Below are 14762 nucleotides of genomic sequence, written 5' to 3' on the forward strand. Positions count from 1 at the left end.
TGTCCGGCAACTAAACGGGTGAAGGGGAAAAAGCAGCATTGAGTTGAAAAACCAACTCATAAAGTCGGATTGAAGATCAAATCGAATCCATCAGAACTGAGCTCCATAAATAATGGTGAATCAATGAAGACAACTACTCGCTAATTACTCGTACCCAACTTAATATAAAGCACATATCCAAATGTAGCATACAACTCTCTTTAGGAAAAGCACAATAAAAGACTCCTCGATACCATCACATATTTAACAAATATGGCTAGGGTGTTGAAAGACCAACATTCATGTATAATCAAACAAATATTTTAATTCAAAATCGAATAACAATATTCAAATCTTCCATTGTTCTCTAGGTAGAGCCTCTACCTAGCTAATACTACAACATCATCATCACAAGGAATGAAAACAAGTCATATAATGCATTTTACAACTCCGAGAGATCACAAATGAAAATGTTGTTAGAACAAAATATAGAGAGAAAGGTTACTACTTATTATCTTGGTGGGGGGAAAAATTGTGTACCGGCCATGAAAGCATTGAGTGGAGTTGGATAAACGGAGGAGTCATTAGTCCAAGCTGGTGGATTGTTGCTGGCTGTGGCGGCTCCGGTGGATGCTATTAGGTTAAGTGGCTGTTGAGCACCGGGGAAGCTCTCGCTTGCAATACCATAGTGGGTGCTACTCTGTGGACCTTGATCATACAGAAGGCCTTTGAAGACATGGCCTCCTATGTTCACGGCTGTGTGATAAGCAAACTGCTCATCCGTCTCGTCGACGGAGCTCACTCTCACGCAGCGAAACACTGCCGGAGAATTCACCTCAGCCGGAAAGGCATTCACTTGTAACCCTAAAAATTGGACACAAGGTCATATTTACTTAATTAGGGCACATAAACTTGCCAAACAAACCAAATCCATTATTTAAGCAATACAGTATCGGTTTTTCTATGGTCTGCCCATAAGCACATGCTAAGCACTGAAATTTACCTGATGGGTGGGAGGCCAGAGGATTTTCCCTCGGCCTCTTGGGAGCCTCTCCTCGCATCAAACTCAGCTGCTGATTCTGGTGCTGCTGGTCCTGCAACTGTAATGAATTAGGGGAAGAGCCAAGAATGTTCACCTGCTGTCTCTCTCGGCGTTTCGCAGCAGGAACCCAAGTGCTCTTAACATGTGTTTGACACTGAAACCCTTGGCTCTTGCAACAAGTCCTGCATCTCATGTATATACAATCCTTCTTCGCTTGGTTGCCACAATCTTGGCAACTTATAGTACCACTGCCACTGCTGCTACTCCCTCCTCCATATGGCCTCATCATACCAAACCCTGATGCTCTATTATTATTATTATTATTACCGTTATTAGCCCTATCACTACTATTATACACTAAACTTTGTTCATCCAGCCTATTAGAAGATCCCAAAAGTGAAAGATCCACATGTTGCTGGAGCTGATGAGGTTGTTTTGGCTGGTGATTCAGCTGATAGGATTGTTGCCATAGCTCGAAATTCTTGTCGTAGATCTCGTCGTTTCGAAACAGAAATAAGCTGTTGTTGTTGTTGCTGCTGTTATGGTTATTCTGATCTTCTTGCTCCTGGTCTCTCCCAGCCCCAGCTAGTGTGAAAAATCCAGACATTTTCCTAACAAAGAATCCATAAGGGTAGCTTGGATCTGGAGATTTAATAAATGGGAATTTGCTATTTTTGGGATTTTTTATTTTTCGCAGCTTTTCAGGGACAATATTCAAGATTTGTTAAATAATTTGAATATTTTGTTTTGGGTAGGGCAAGGACATGAGGAAGATGCATATCACTATGTAACAATTAATATCTCTAGCTTTTGCTTACTGGAGGAGAGGACTTTATTTTGCTTGATTTTCTCGAATTTGTTCGAGCATTAAAGTGACTGCACTGCAAACGCCGCCATGGATCCTGCTGCACCCTGCTCTGCAACCTCAATTTAAGACAATCCCCATAGTACAAAGATATATGAATAGTTTAATCTATATTCTTCTGTGTCTCTCTCCCCAACAGCTGGTTGCAGCAGAGATGAAATGTGTGTGATATTCTCTCTCACACACACGCACACTCATACACATTCACTCACCACTTGTTCTACAGTTGTGGGTAATTTCTCATCAACTAGAAACGTATCACAGCCGTTGCATGTCAATCAGACGGTCACTTCCGTTGTTACGTGGCGTTGCTACAGCTTTTGCTTATTTGTCCGTGCACCGGAAAACACGCTCTACTTTTTCTTTCTTCTTTCCATTTTTTCCTTCTGACAATTTTCATATTCAAATAACAATAAATCTTCACGTACATCCTTATACACTACTAACTCACTACCTATAATTTAGGAACAGTTTTAACTTCTGCCCACCTCTACGTCTTCAGAATTTCTTTATCACTTCAAGTCAACTGTAGATTAAAAATACACTTATAAAAACTTTAACCTAAATCTTTTTTTTCTGTTTTATTTATTTACCTTATGATCACATATTTAACTTTTATTATATAACCATTTTATAATTTAGTGAGCCTAATATATCTATAAAATAACTTATATTATGAAATTTGTTTAGATGGGTGATAAAATATTAAATACTATATCATTCATTTATTTATTAAAAAGCTAATTTTATTTACTTTGCCGTGCATTTTATTTTTATTATGTAAATATGATGTTTATTATGATTATATTTTGAAAAAAAATTTATTTCAAAATAAATATTTTTAGCATAATTTGAAATAAAATTTATTTTTATTCATTCAAAAGAATGAATGCAATGTGATATAAAATTATATTAAATTTTTGTATAATCATTTTTGAACATAACTATGTCCACTAAAAATTATATATTTTATAGATATATTGATTTGAGAAATGTTTTTAACACATATTTATATATTATATTATTTTTTTCATAGAAATATAGAAAATATGATTGAGTGTCTTATAACAAAAATAAATAAATTTAAAACTATAAAAAATTGCATTAATAAAGAAATAATGTATACACATAAGTTTTTCATATGAGTTATACTTTTATAGATTGAATGGATAACACAAATATGAAAGCAAAACTGGAAACGTGTGTTCTAATCTGTTCCTAAATTCTGTTCCTAAATTTTAGGTAGTGAGTTAGTAGTGTATAAGGATGTACGCGAAGATTTACTCTTCAAATAAACTACCACATTAATGCAAACGTATCACTATTTTTTTTACTAACAAATAGTATTATAATCGATTCAGAATATTAGTTTTTGAATATATTATAACATATATTTCTAGAAATATATATATATATATATATATATATATAGAGAGAGAGAGAGAGAAAACTCCGTTATCAAGAAAAGCGAGAAACCCTCTTAGATGCCGTTGATTGTAAAATAGAATAATATATTTAATTTAAAATTTAGAAGGGCAATCTTGGACATAATCTTATTTATATATCCGCATATCTTCTATTCTTGGTTGCTGCACAACTCAATAATGTCAACTCAATAATGTCAATCTAATATCAATCAAATTCTACCCGAATCAGAAAATCTAGACAATCTTGGACGGAATCTTATTCAAATATTTGCATATCTTTTATTTGTGATATCTTGCACAACTCAATATCTTTTATTTTTTTCAAAAATCTGCATAAAATACTTAATGGAATCTAGTTATATTTTATTATTATGAATATAAACATCTAAAGTAATTCAATTAGATCTTATACATTTAAAAAATCGAATTCAGTAATTTTATACATTTAAAAAGTATAATGAAATTTTTATTAGGTGTTTTTTTATTTTGCTTGTACTATAAATTTGTTGACAAAAAATATTAATTTAGAAAAAATTTAATTTGATCAATTAAACTTGGAAGGACCAACCCACATCAAGTAACTAAGGAAATATTTTACTGAAAGATTCTTTAAGAGGAAGATCTCGTTAAATATGAAATTAATGTCATTAATTTAATGTATTTTTATGTTACAAAAAGATTTCATATATACTAGATTTGATTGATATCATCAAATATCACAATATAGATCACTATTCTACAAATTTGAGTGAACATCTATCGGAATCTCATAATATTATAATATTTTAATATTTAACTAAGTGTTCACGTGTATTTTAATATTTAATATTTTATTATATTCAACCAAACATTTTAAAGAATCTTCATATAAAAAAATGATATTTTTAATAAAATCATGATCTAATTGTACTTTCTAATATGAAATAAATATTCAGAGTAATGTACAAGTGAACATCTACAAGAATCTCTGCATACTGTTATGAGATAGAAGTAAGTAAAATTATAACTTAAGTCATTGTATACAATTTTTAGTAAATTTGTAATATTAATATTATAATATTAATTAGTAGAATCTTAATTAATTATCACTTAATTAAATAAATTATGTTAATTTAATTTTTTTTATTTAAAAAGAACACATATTATATATGATCAATAAACGGAACACCTAACAACTTCCAATTTAGTTATAATTTTACTTAAATCTATCTATCTCATAATAGTATGTTGAGATTCTAGTAGATGTTCACTTATACATTACTCTAAATATTAATTTCATTATCATTTTTTTCGCTCAATCATTAAAGTAATATTAAATTATTATTTTTATTACAGATTAAAAAGAATAATTAGATTATGATTTTATTAAAGATACCATTTTTTATATGGAGATTCTTAAAAATGTTTGGTTGAATACAACAAAATAATAAAGATTAAAAGACACGTGAACACTTAGTTGAACATGAAAATATCATAATATTATGAGATTCCGATAAATGTTCACTCAAATTTGTAGAATAATATATAGTAGAATAGTTAAATTGATATTTTAATAAATTTATATTATTGTGAAATGTTTGCTCAAATATAATCGAATAATATATAGTCGAATTTTTAAGAGAATCCTCATACAAAATTATAATAATATCTAAAGGAACACTTAAAGAAACCTCCTACGTCAAAAAATTATAGATAAAAATAAATACCTAAATAAAGGTGAATCTTTTGAAATTTAAATTTTGAAATTCAAATTTAAGACACACTAAATGATCTCGCTAATTGATTGAGATACGAATAATATAGAAAAGGAAATCAATTAATTGCATAACTTATTATTTATGTTAGTCAAATAATGTGTATATTTTAAAATTATATCTATCTCATAATAGTATGTTGAGATTCTAGTAGATGTTCACTTATACATTACTCTAAATATTAATTTCATTATCATTTTTTTCGCTCAATCATTAAAGTAATATTAAATTATTATTATTATTATTATTATTATTATTATAGATTAAAAAGAATAATTAGATTATGATTTTATTAAAGATACTCTTTTTTTATATGGAGATTCTTTAAAATGTTTGGTTGAATACAACAAAATAATAAAGATTAAAAGACACGTGAACACTTAGTTGAACATTGAAATATTATAATATTATGAGATTCCGATAAAGGTGAGTCTTTTGAAATTTAAATCATAGATAAAAATAAATACCTAAATAAAGGTGAGTCTTTTGAAATTTAAAATTTGAAATTCAAATTTAAGACACACTAAATGCCTGGCGGATTGATTAGGATACGAATAATATAGAAAAGGAAATCAATTAATTGCATAACTTATTATTTATGTTAGTCAAATAATGTGTATATTTTAAAATTATAATCAGTATATAGAAGTTTGATTGCTGTAGTGTGAATACCAAAGTAAGATTTGGTACAAATCTTTTCAGAGAAGGAAATGTATTGATTATATGCATTAAATACACAGTATTGATTGAATGCATTAAATATAGGTAGAAGATTACCATACTATCCTTATTAATTAGATTTGATTAATTTTTCTGATAAATTACAATTTATAAAATCAACAGTGATTAAGTGGGTTTCTCGATTTTCTTGATAAGCTGGGTTTTCTTAGGATCTTCCTCCTATATATATATACATGTATATATATAAATATATGAATTATTAATGATTTCATATTAATATTGGTTTTATGAATGATATCACTTTAAATTTCTGATTTTAAAATGATACAACTGTGTATTTACATACCCATTAAAAAAACATTTCATCAACTCAAAAGTTGAGTCGCAATTAAGTCGCCTTTGGAAAATCCAGAAATCCGCCGATGAGTTTAAGATTTCGGTCAGGCCTGACAATTTTTGCTTCATTCATACCCAACATCATTCCGATAATCAAAATAAATGACACCTCGATTCCGGCAAAATAAAATACAAAATCAGAAAATCAAACACCAATAATCAACTCAAAAGTTAAGTTGCTAGATTTTGGAAAATCCAGAAACCGCCGATGAGTTTAAGATTCCGATCAACCTAATGATAGCTCAAATCACTCATTCAGCTTGATTTTTGCTTCATTCATACCCAACTTCATTCTGATAATCAAAATAAATGACACCTCGATTCCGGTAAAATCAAATACCAAAATAAGAAAATCAAACACCAAAAAATAGATGGATCTCATCTCAAATTTTGATTTGGTTACTCAAACTCTTAAAAAGGATACCGATAACGCGATTAAAAATATGTTTAATCCTCAAGAACACAAAATTTTAATAATTAAAAAATTATGTATATTTACGAAATACATGAAAAATACAGGTTTCAGTCACTACTAGAAAATATGATTAAATGTGACCGGATAAAAGTGACCGTCACTAAATATTACCGAGCGCGGTCATTTGTATGTCAACTCACTAAACCGTAATACCAAAACCATATTTGACTGAACGTGGTCGCAAAGGTCTTGACATATAAGACCAAATATAGTCACTTTTCAAAGTAACTAAAATCTATCACATTTACCTACTATAGTTGAGACTAATCATGGTCACACTTAAAAAATGACTAAACATAGTCGCATTTTCCCATTCGCACTCAGCGGGAAATTTCCCGCCATATGTAATTTCAAATATTAGAAAATAAGAACTGCCAGAACCAGTCACATTTACTAACGCGACTGAAATAAGTCGTACTAGTATCCTCATCCTTGGGCAGGAAATATTGAAAACATTTTATGAAATTTATAACCAATTTCGGTCACATCTATTGGAAATGCGACTGATCCTGGTCACATATGTTTCCACTGTACACGGTCGCTTTTAGTAGACAGTATGGCCAACAGCATAAGATACCGGAGATGCTCCCTCTATTTGAATAAATTTCTATAAATTTATACATTTATGATTTTAGAAAAAATAAAATACATACAATAATTGCATACATAAATTTCCAAATTAAACAATGAACTTGATCCATCAAATCTTGAATTGAACAATAATTTTAAATTCGAATACACACTAATTGTCTAGAAAATTTGCAACATAATATCATCACTCATCACTATCACTTCTCTCGTCAACACTCATATGATCATCATCATTTAGATCGTCATTATTGTGCTCCGTGAAGTTAACATTTTCATAACTTCGTAAGTCAATGAAGAAATTAGAAGGATTATGAATAACTTATATTTCCGTGTGAATGTTTTCCCTGGAGTGCAAAATCGATAAATTTTCGCACACCGTCTTTGTATTCATCTAATATATTATTTCTTGCATCAAGCCTACGGTGCATCCAATTTTGATTAGATTCCATCTACAATACAAGAAATAGTTCAATAATCATCCCTAAATTAATAACTTGAGATGACTAAATTAATCAAGATATAATTAATACAAGATACAAAGGAGATATTACCTTTTTGGATGCTAAAGAACTGTAGCTTGAACAGAAAAAAGGAAGAGAGAATTTTAAAACAGGAGGCTAATAAAGAAAGAGTGGAAAAGGGGCATAGGGTTTTTAGGCCAATATATTATACTGTATTCCGTAATGACCAGCAATGGTCACAACTAATATTACAGTGTCACTGACTCTGGTCGCAATTACATAACTCAAGTGCAGTTATTGTCACCGCATGCGGTTGTACTAATGCCCCAAAATGAATTATAGGTTTCAGTCGCATTTGCTTTAGTTGTGACTATAACCCGTTGCAATGGGAATTAATATAATTATTAAAAAAATTTATTTTATAAATGAAATTATTTTATCCTAAAATAAATATAATTATAATAATTAAATATCACGGATCAAAATTTTTAATATGTGATATTTTAAATCTTCTAATAATTGATTAGTTGAATAACTCATATTTTGTAAATATTTAAACTTGTAAAGGGTCTTTAGAAATTATATTCGGGTTTGAACTGAATACGAATCATGGAGCGTAGAAGGACTCTATTACTAAAAATAATAATATCATATGTAAATGTATGCGTGTACGTAAGTGTTAATATCCGGGTAGGATCATTTACAAAATATATATCAATTTTATATGTACAAGCTGGTGCGCGGCACAGGCTCATAATTTATAATACTCATTCGTTACATTTTAACTGCTTTTGACTTTTTTACACGTATTTTAAAGTGTTAAGAAAATAACATCAACAATAATATTTATACTTGAAAAAAATTTTAATTCTTATATCAAATAAAATTTTCTAATCTAAAATTTTATTTGATATAAAAATTAAATTTTTTTTGAAGTATAGATATTATTTTTTTATACCTTAATATGTGTGTTAAAAAATCAAACATCAGTCCCATTTTTAAAATGGGATTGAGGGAGTATGTAAATTAAATTATATATATGGATTTTTGTTTTCATTTAAATATTTTATAATATATTTGATTTTAATATATAATTTAAAAAATTTACATAAGAGTTTTTCTTTATTTTGTGATATTTACATAATGGTTTTTTTAATTTAAAAATTAAAATATAATTTATTTGAAACTTTTGAGTAATAAACTAATTATAAAAAAATTCCCAAAACTTATGTAACATTAAATAATAATTTCTCATAAAACATTAAACAAATAATATTACTTTTTATTTTTCAATAGTAAATCAATATCTTACATGTAAAATTATCAATATCCCGCTATTATTCATATCCGGCCTTACTTTTTTATCATATCCCACCTAACACTTTCCATCATGCGCATAACTTGGAAATAACCTAATATTCACTCTCATAGTATCAGTGTATCACACGAAAGAGGCGAAAATTTTAGGGCTTGTTCATGGAAGCTTGGATGGCTACGTTTCACCGTCCTTTCAAGAAGGTACATTCCTTCTGCGTTTTATTTAGGATTCCGTGAGTTTGTATTTTAATTGAATTAGCATGTGGTTGTGGTTTTTGTGATCTGGGTTTTGTGTGTTCTGGGGTTATGTGTTGGGATTTTGTGTGTTAAATTATATTCGGGTTTTGTATATGATTTGGGTTTATGTTTCATTTTGTTTCAGACTGTGGTGCCTGCTGCATTTGCGCACCTTAGCAGCAAAGGAAATCGAGGCAAAGGAGATGGTAAGGGAAAAGTAGTAGAAGAAAATGTTAAGAGAAAAGTGGTAGGAGAAGAAAAGGGATGCTAATGAACAGGTTAAGGAAGCTCTTGAAAATGGAAAGGAGGCAGACCGACTTATGTTCAAGCCCCATTATCTTGAAGAAGATGCATGGAGGGGTTGTTGCGACTACTGGGATTCAACAGGGCATAAGTAAATGTCGGAGATCAACAAGGAGAATCAGACAAAATTGAAGTTCCCGCACGCCAGTGGGGCGAAGCCATTTGAAGAACGACGCCTTGTAAGTCCTGTAAACTCATAAACATGTCACACCTGAAAATTACACTTTCACATTTAAATCTTATCTAAATTCTATGGTCTGTAATTTATTTTCTATATGAATTGTATTCTCTCAACTTGGTATCTTATTTGATAGGCCAAGGAGTTAGAATCGGGCGAGGTTATGTCTGAATTGGAGCTGTTTAATATTGTTTACACAAAGAAGAATGCAGAACTGATGAAAATAAAGGTTTGTTCCGGAGCCCTCCTGCATATTTTAAGTTAAAAAAATATATTCATAGTCACAGTTGTATTTTGATTGATGGTGGAGTGCTAATTATAGATTATGGTGAAAATACAGATTTACATAAACTAGTATATTCTGTTTGTTGACCAGTTTTACATGATTATATATTTGATGAGGTCTATGGTTTGCACAAACAACTTAATCATAGTTTTATCTACTTACAGCTTACAATGTAGGAACTTCTGGCCTATAATAACTACAACTTATGCGAGATTGATATCCGTATTTGTAGGATTAGATGAGAGGCTAATCAGTTAGAATTTTGGGCTACATAATAGATGAGAGAGTAAGTGAAAGCTTTGTCCGTAAATTGCATGGTTAAGGTGATGTGTAATCCAAGTTTTGATTGTTTCAGCTACCAGGCATGATACTTTGTGGTCTGTTTATAATCTTAAATTACAGAAACTAGAAGGAAATAGGTGTAGCTGTGTAGGCCTGTAGCAGGCTTTGTTCTGAATTGTTGTTAATAATGCTTGTGGTCTGTTTAGTAGATGTGCATGATATTGTTTAGTATGTCAAATATGGAAAGTGTGTTGCACCAGAGTGAAACTCTTTTTGGTGTATAATTGAAAAAAACATCTTTAGAACTACGTTTTTGGATATTGAATTTGGGCTTTTGTAGCAGTTGACACACCCCAGTGCCTATAAAATACTTTGTCATGATCAGATGGCATACAAATTGTCACGTTAGCTAATATGTTTGTCTTAATTCTGATGGTTCTAGTAGTAGAAAATATACAACTAACCAGAGTTAGTTATATTATATTTGGGTCTTCGGAAAAAAAAGAGAAATATTGAAAAAATAGTTGTATAGCGTTCCTGAATTGTACTTGACTTCTATAATCTTTTATTGGACCAAAGACTACTATCTTGTGATTGTACTGATTTGAGCTTCCATATTTATATGTGATATATATTATTTCAACATGGTACAGTTTCAACAGTTTAAAGCCTTGGTTGCAAAGAGCTAAGGAAGAGATATTATTTACCGAGTGAATAATACATTCTGTTTACCCAGACTGACGCGAACCAATCCCTAGTTCTACTATGTGCTTACAAATTTTTGCACAAATTTTTTATTTTTTCTGATTATTATTTTTGCTCATTTATCTCGAATAAAATGACCTTTAATTTTGATTCATATATAGGATACCCAGGAGGATGGAACTGAAAATGGACATGATATGGAAGATGATGAAGGAAATGAGAATGGGCAGAACATGGATGATGAAGCAGGAAATATGGATGATGATGGAGGAAACATGGATGGACATTATAGTGATGAAGATGGCAGCTTCAACAACACTCAACTCAGTCCTTAGTTTATGTGAACTTTCTAGTAGTCTATCCCTACGTGGAATTAGAAGTTATGCTTTTGTGAAGTCTAGTAATCCTTATGTGAATTTTACTAAGTACTCTAGTCTCTTTATGTATTAGAAGAATATTTTGGCTTAATGTTGAACTACTTTTGCTTTTGGTATTCAAATATCTCTGTTACTATAAATTATTCTGTTGTTATTAAATTATTCAAATTCTATACAAATTATTTGAGTTCCGTGAAGATGTAGAATAATATTTTGACCAGTTTTGGTCATTTCAGAGTGAATATATGTGACCAAAATTAGTCATTCATGCATTTACAAATTTGATTGGACGTAGTTAATTGTGACCAGGATTGGTTGATATGCATTTGGAAGTGACTGCAAGTACGACTGATTTTGGTCTTATATAGTGTCTCGATTTGACTGTACAGGGTCACAACATTTGTGACTGGAGCTCGTCAGATTGCTAATTTACAGAAACGACTAACTTTAGTCTCATCTATGTTAGGTCCAGATACGATTGTAGAAGGGGGGGTTGAATACAATCGATACAAAATAATCGCGGAAGTGAATCTGATTGAATATAACTTGTTAATCAGATTTATAATTAATTAATATAACAATGTTTGAAGTCGTTATATAATTAAAATGGTTCAGTTTTAATGTCCACTAAAGTTCGTAGAATAAATTCGACAGGGTATATTCTAGATTTAGTGATTAAAACAACCGGGTTATCAAAGCACAGAAAACTGTGGATATAACGATCAAGCAAGTTACGAACAACTTGAAAGCTTTACAAATGCTTTGATTTACAAAGTGATGAACACTTGAAATGAAGAATACTAAGCCATATTTATAGGCAAAGCATTTGTACTTGTAAGACAATTGAAAGACAAGACAATTGTGAGTAGCAAAGACAAAGTGGCAAGGGCAAGACAATTGCAGATTGCCTTGCAAGCACAAGACACAGCAGAAAGACAATTTAATAGCTAGCAAGACAATTCAGAACTCGGTCAGACAATTGTCAATTGCCTTGGCAGGATTTTACTCTCGGCCAGACAATCAAGGATTGTCTTGTAAGCTTCCATTCGGTCAGACAATCCAAGATTGTCTGGGAAGCCACAGACAATGTCTTGCAGGCAATACTTCGGTCAGACAATCAAATTATCTAGCAGGCAAACGCTTCGGTCAGACAATCAACAATTGTCTTGCTGAGCTACATTCGGTCAGACAATTAAGAATTGTCTTGTACGCTTCCTGATTTCTTCGGTAAGACAAAGTCTGATTGTCTTGGCTGTTGCTTCATTCATCCTAGAAACAGATTCGGTAAGACAATCTTGGATTGTCTTACTGAGTTTGTTTTGATGATTAAGGATGTAATTTAAGATATATATTAAATAGAAAATTATCCACTTAATTAAATTAATCATATAAATTCATAAATTAAATTAATTCGTAAGTGAATTAATTTAACAAATAAATTACATAATTAATATAATTATTTATGAAGTGAAATAATAATCTATTAAATATTTAATCACCTATTCTTCAGTAGAACAACTTCCGGTCTTCATTAAATTTTAATAACTTCTTCTTGAATTGTCGAACGAACGAACTATCACTTCTGCTTGACTTCAAATATTTAATTTGAATAACTGATACACAGATGTACTGTCTCGTTCATCTGTATCTAGTTAAATCAAATATTCTCTGTCAAATAAACATTAAGAATTTGATTTGTTCGTCGAGTCTTCGTCTTGTAAGTACTTCTTCATTAAATGGAATCTTCTGATAAAATAAAGTATAGAAACTTTATATCTTCTGAACTCCTAGACGTGCCACAAAAGATTATTTGTGCACTGAGGCTTGAACATATTAATGAACTTCTTTCAGTGGTGTGCAGCAGCATCCTGGAATTTATCTGACATATAATTCCCATAAATCATTTGACGTTCTTCGTACTGATTCCGATGACTTGCTATTTACTGAGCTTTCTTATCTGAGTTGAGTTGTACCTTTTTAAATACAAATAGGCTGAACATATGCCTTTCAATCTCCCCCTATTTGTTTGTTAACATAACATGCAAATTTCCTAGAGGATAACTCAACTAACAGATAAGACAAAGATTTAAACAAAGGAATGTAAATAGCAAAAGTTTATGGCTTGCATTAAACATTAAACCATGATCATAAATAGATTACAAAAGGATGTTCCTTGAACATATCTAACAAATATCCTAATCAATCTATTCACTCAGAACGAGTGACTTCTCCTTCTTCAGCATCTGAACAGTGAATAATTGGAGTAGAAGGCTCATTCTGAGTAGGCTCTCCAGCTGCAGTGGATTCTCCACGCTTCTTTCTTTCACGAGCCAATGAAAGATGATATTGAACTTCTATGTCCACAGGGTCTTCAATGAAATCTGCTGGCTGAGATTGGTTGATATACTTCATCTTTCTGAAGTATTGTTGAATATTCTTCGTTGTGTAGTAGTTCACAATCTCAGTATCAGCATCAGCTTTGGCCTTAGAAGCGAAGCCCTTGGTACGTAGAATTGTAGAAACAAGAACCATCTGACTAACATCATACTTAAGAAGATGTTGGTGGTCCAGGTAGAAGGTTCCAAACTTTCCCTCGTGAATGAACTTGACACAGTATGGATTTCTGACAACTTGTGGACTGTTATGAATTGCACAATCCATAAGTCTGTCACGTAGGAGTTCATTCAGATTTGAGCTGCGTCTGATCTTGTTACGAATCACCCAGATTTCAGTTAGAGATAGAAACTTGAATAACTCAATTGAAACCCTGAATGTTCCGTTTCTCTGAGTAGAAATAATGATCTCCCATTCATTGAGAAGATTCTTGACACCAATAGTTATGTATTCTAACTCGAGAGCAAGAGCACGCATAAACATATCTTCATTAGGGTTAGCCTCTCTCAGGTCATAAATGAAGGATTTGAACTTACCATCATTGAAAGGTTCCCTTTGAGGTCCAGAGAGGATTTGTCTAGCAATATCCCAGCTTTCACCAACTTTCCTGGAGATATCCTCTCTCTTTTCTTTGCACTTAGCATCCCATATCTTTTGTTTCTCCAGCTTGACCAACTCATCAGTTGTCCTCTTCTCATCCACCAGTTTCTGTAGTTCCTGAAGCTTTGCTTTGCTAGCTTCATGTTGAGCTTTAAACATTTTGACCTTTTCCATGTGCTCAGGATCCACAGACTGATCTTCATTGAAAAGAAAGCCTTCCTCGAAACAACCTTCTTCCTCAGCTTCAAAATAAGCAGAATCAAATGCATCATCATCATCAACATCTTCAGGAATGGTGTCATAATCCTGATTAGTGAAGATGTTCTCAATTTCAGGCATTTTGCCTTTAGACTTGTCAACTGCAGAAGAATCCTTCTCACTTGCTCCATCTCCACCCTTATCACTCCTATCA

At 31.2% G+C, this 14762-nt stretch overlaps 1 protein-coding gene across 1 annotated transcript; it reads right to left on the reverse strand.

Moving 5' to 3' along the window:
* Positions 1-288: 288 nt before the first annotated feature.
* Positions 289-2053, reverse strand: LOC108222126 (protein SHI RELATED SEQUENCE 1). The gene is made up of 2 exons (XM_017396031.2): positions 983-2053; positions 289-843 (listed from the first exon to the last, which is right to left on the reverse strand). Exons 1-2 carry the CDS (start codon positions 1626-1628, stop codon positions 491-493), a joined length of 999 nt encoding a protein of 332 aa, XP_017251520.1. The 5' UTR covers positions 1629-2053; the 3' UTR covers positions 289-490.
* Positions 2054-14762: the final 12709 nt, after the last annotated feature.

This window comes from Daucus carota, chromosome 5, assembly GCF_001625215.2.
Source record: "Daucus carota subsp. sativus chromosome 5, DH1 v3.0, whole genome shotgun sequence".
NCBI lineage: Eukaryota > Viridiplantae > Streptophyta > Magnoliopsida > Apiales > Apiaceae > Daucus > Daucus carota.

Excerpts from the sequence above, each read along its gene's own strand:
- LOC108222126 (XM_017396031.2), bottom strand. The coding sequence starts at position 1,628 with ATGTCTGGATTTTTCACACTAGCTGGGGCTGGGAGAGACCAGGAGCAA. Across the intron at positions 844-982 it reads TCTGGCCTCCCACCCATCAG|GGTTACAAGTGAATGCCTTT; the intron begins GTAAATTTCAGT and ends TCCAATTTTTAG.